Source organism: Lactuca saligna, chromosome 2, assembly GCF_052625555.1.
Source record: "Lactuca saligna cultivar CGN05327 chromosome 2, ASM5262555v1, whole genome shotgun sequence".
In the NCBI taxonomy this organism is placed as follows: domain Eukaryota; kingdom Viridiplantae; phylum Streptophyta; class Magnoliopsida; order Asterales; family Asteraceae; genus Lactuca; species Lactuca saligna.
Window position 1 is genome coordinate 55,838,653 of NC_136418.1, and position 3,498 is coordinate 55,842,150.

The 3,498-nt window shown below is 34.2% G+C and overlaps 1 protein-coding gene across 1 annotated transcript; it reads left to right on the forward strand.

The window, feature by feature from the left end:
- Positions 1–502: 502 nt before the first annotated feature.
- LOC145029742 (uncharacterized) lies at positions 503–2,223 on the forward strand. The gene is made up of 4 exons (XM_078978217.1): positions 503–759; positions 1,001–1,160; positions 1,630–1,872; positions 1,954–2,223. The coding sequence occupies exons 1-4, from the start codon at positions 749–751 to the stop codon at positions 2,221–2,223; spliced, it is 684 nt and encodes a 227-aa protein (XP_078834343.1). The 5' UTR covers positions 503–748.
- Positions 2,224–3,498: the final 1,275 nt, after the last annotated feature.

Below are 3,498 nucleotides of genomic sequence, written 5' to 3' on the forward strand. Positions count from 1 at the left end.
CATTCAAAAGTTATTGATCCTGATGTGTTGGATTCATAGGAAAGTGATATTATCATGACTTTATACCAAGTCGAGATGTATTTCCCACCATCATTTTTTGATGTCATGGTTCATCTGATATCTCATATTGTAAAAGAAATAAAGTATTGTGGTTCGGTATTCTTGCGATACATGTATCCATTTGAGAGATATATGGGTGTCTTAAAAAGGTATGTAAGGAATCGATATTGACTAAAAGGCAGTATTGTTGAAAGATATGTTGCAGAGGAGGTAATTGACTACTGTACGGCAGTTGAAAAGTGAGTTACTGCATTTAAGAATTATGTACCTTTTTATTAGGGTTTAAAATAGTCGTGGATTCAGTCAACATAATAAATTGGAGTGGAAAGCAAAAAAGTGATTTGATACCTTATAAAACAAAATCAAAACCTTGATTTATTACTATATAAAACAAAGGGGATATATGCGTGACATTAAAAAAACACCGCCTGTTAATTTTCGATATCCCTCCATCATTTTTTCTTATCCCGCCTACCGATTTTCATTATCCTGCCACTTGACCTGGTATACGACTCTCTACGACTGCGACCACTTTAGAAAGTTAGAATCCAGCGATCGAAAACCCTAATTTCATAAAACAACTTGAATTCGAAGCTTAGGCCGCTATTTTCACTAGAGTCGCAACAATCAAAGACTCTAATACTATGAAACAACTCGAACCGAAAACTTTATCGCCACAAACTAGAGCATGCTATTGAGGTACCATTTCGATTGATACTCATTCTTTATGTATATCAATTTCGACCGGTTTCTTGATTTAATTATGTTATTTGCACCTCTTTAACATGCGTTTAGAAACATGAAAGGAAAAAACAAGAATACGATATCATTTCATACATCTGCTTCATAGAAATTTAAACCAAAACACCATTAACTCTGCTTATTTCTTATACATATGCAACTCTTTTGCTCTCGTGTTTTTTTTATGAATTTCCAATAGAATAAATACGATGGATGATGAGCTGCAACAACAAGCACAACCACAACCCCAGCCAGGGTCACAACCTAAGAAAAAAAAACAACTAAACGACTATTTGACCATACTGAGCAACAAGAAGTTGATTTCAACAATATTGGTCAACATATTGGGAATAAACAAAGTAAGTTCGCCAATGTGTGTGGTGCAATCACAAGGATGTTAATTTCTGTCAAATTTCCGATTTGGAAGAAAGTGCCGGTCTGAAAATGATAATTTGTGGCAGACTATTAAGGTTTCTTTTTACCTATGATCAATTACATGTTCTTTCATCAGATTAAGATATGTGATTAATGATTAATTTTCTTACTCTATAACAAAAAATAGAGCCGTTGGAATATTCAAAATGACAATCACAAAGCATCAGTTCTTAGAACATGCAACAGTTAGTGGAGAGGATTCAAGAAGAGGCTTAAAAAAGTTATTTTGAGTGATGAAAGAGATGAATTTGTTATCTACCCATTTCTGGACAAGTCTGCATTGCAAAACTTTAAAGAGAGGATATCATCAAAGGAATTTCATGTTAATGTCTCTTAATTATATTACTTATTATATTGCAATGTTTTAATTGTGTTCGTTAATTCTATTTGCAGGAACAAAGTGAGAAAGCAAGCACGAGTTCGAAGCATAATACAAATCCGACCCGAGTAGTCCCACATGGGTATCGGGGAAAGAAACCTCAGTTACAAAAAGTGATGGCATCTGGTGAGTTGTCGTCTCAATTGTATGAGATAAAAAGTGAGCGTTCAAGAGATTATGTCATGGGTCGAAGATCTAAAAATGAGTCCGGGTCAAACATAATCCCACCGAAAATACACCCTATAGTTGAAAAGCTTGTAAGAATATTCTTTCTATATATGTATATATTTATCATTTCTAAGTAATTGCTCTCACAATTCTGTTGTTTTTATTAACAGGTAGATGTCCAAGCTAAAATATCCAAAGGAGATCTGGTGCTTACTCCTAGAGAAGATTTGTTGACAAATGTGATAGGACCGGAGCACCCTGGTCGTATAAGGGCGGTTGGCCATGACATTGGTAGTTCATTAGTGTTACCATTCTTGAAATTGTATACTTTTTATAGTTATGTGTATCCAATCAAAAAGTTGCATTTTCAATTGTCCAATATATACAAAAAAAGATTTTTGTTTATATATCTTGTAGTTTCTAATTGTTATTGTGCTTAATAAAGTATCTGGTGAGTCATAGAAAGCAATCCACATGTTAATATTGATGTAATTCATGACCATATGTCAATTAAAAAAATAGTAATACACTTTGTGCTATATGTTTGCGCGTGCCTACTCAATGCAAATTGGTGTTACCATATGGGGAAATGAACCTAAAACGTGCCAAAGGGTTGGTCTTTCCGTATGATAATGGCTTAATCCACTCACTTCCTCTTCATGAAAATCACTTGAAGGTTTTAATAGAAAAAATTGATGAAGATTTTAAAAATGTTCATGTTTCGGTCAAGATACAAGAAGTTAATAAGCTACACCATGCGGTCGGTACTGTAATTCAATGGCCACGGATTGCAATTGTTATCATTCATGTACATCTTTATTTTTCTTTACCTTTTTAGATATTATATACACATCAAGTATCATATTTGTGAGATATATCAAATGGTTTATCAATATAGGAACAACGAACAAAGCAACAAAATGCGACCACAAGTTTGATACCAGCAACCGCAGGGGGTGGTACGAAGAACATGCCTGGCCAAACAACCAACAAAGCAAGACCAATCGAGTTTTTTCGTGATAATTTGAAGACCAACCAAGTGGTTAACATCGTAGCTGATTTTGGGATATTTCAAGTCGGGACATATCATTTTTCGGTTACACGTGAAGATTATTTTCGCTTGTTGATAAAACAAACAACAGATCTTTCCATTATAACAACTTGGCATATGTAAGTACCTCAAAAACTATTATGTGTTGCCATAATGATTAGGTAGCTTCAAAGAGTTTAGTTGACTATAACACACTTTTTTCTAGGATTCTACATTCAATGGTTCGAACACGTATGAACAAATGTGATTTCCTAAACCCATATAAGATACTACGGGAAGCTTAATAAAATCATGAGGGTGTTGTCAGTTATCTTGTTGATGTGATGCATCTTCATCATGAAAAATTGTTTCTCATTGCACTATATTTGCAAAAATACCATAAATTAATACCTTTATTAACTACTAGAAAACAACCCTTTAATGGTGCGCAAACAATGACACTCGTTGATAGAGGACGCGTATTTGTGCGTGCTCTAAAAAATAATGTCAGTTTTGCAAATTTGAAGGATAGAGGACACGCATTTGTGCGCGCCCTAAAATTAGTTTCCAACAAAAAAATTAAAAACACAGAGGGCACCTATCCTAAAAAGCGTGTCGTATTACCCTGTCGCTTTATAATTTTAGTCTATGCACGCACGTTTTCGTTTTTTAATAGTAGGGGAAA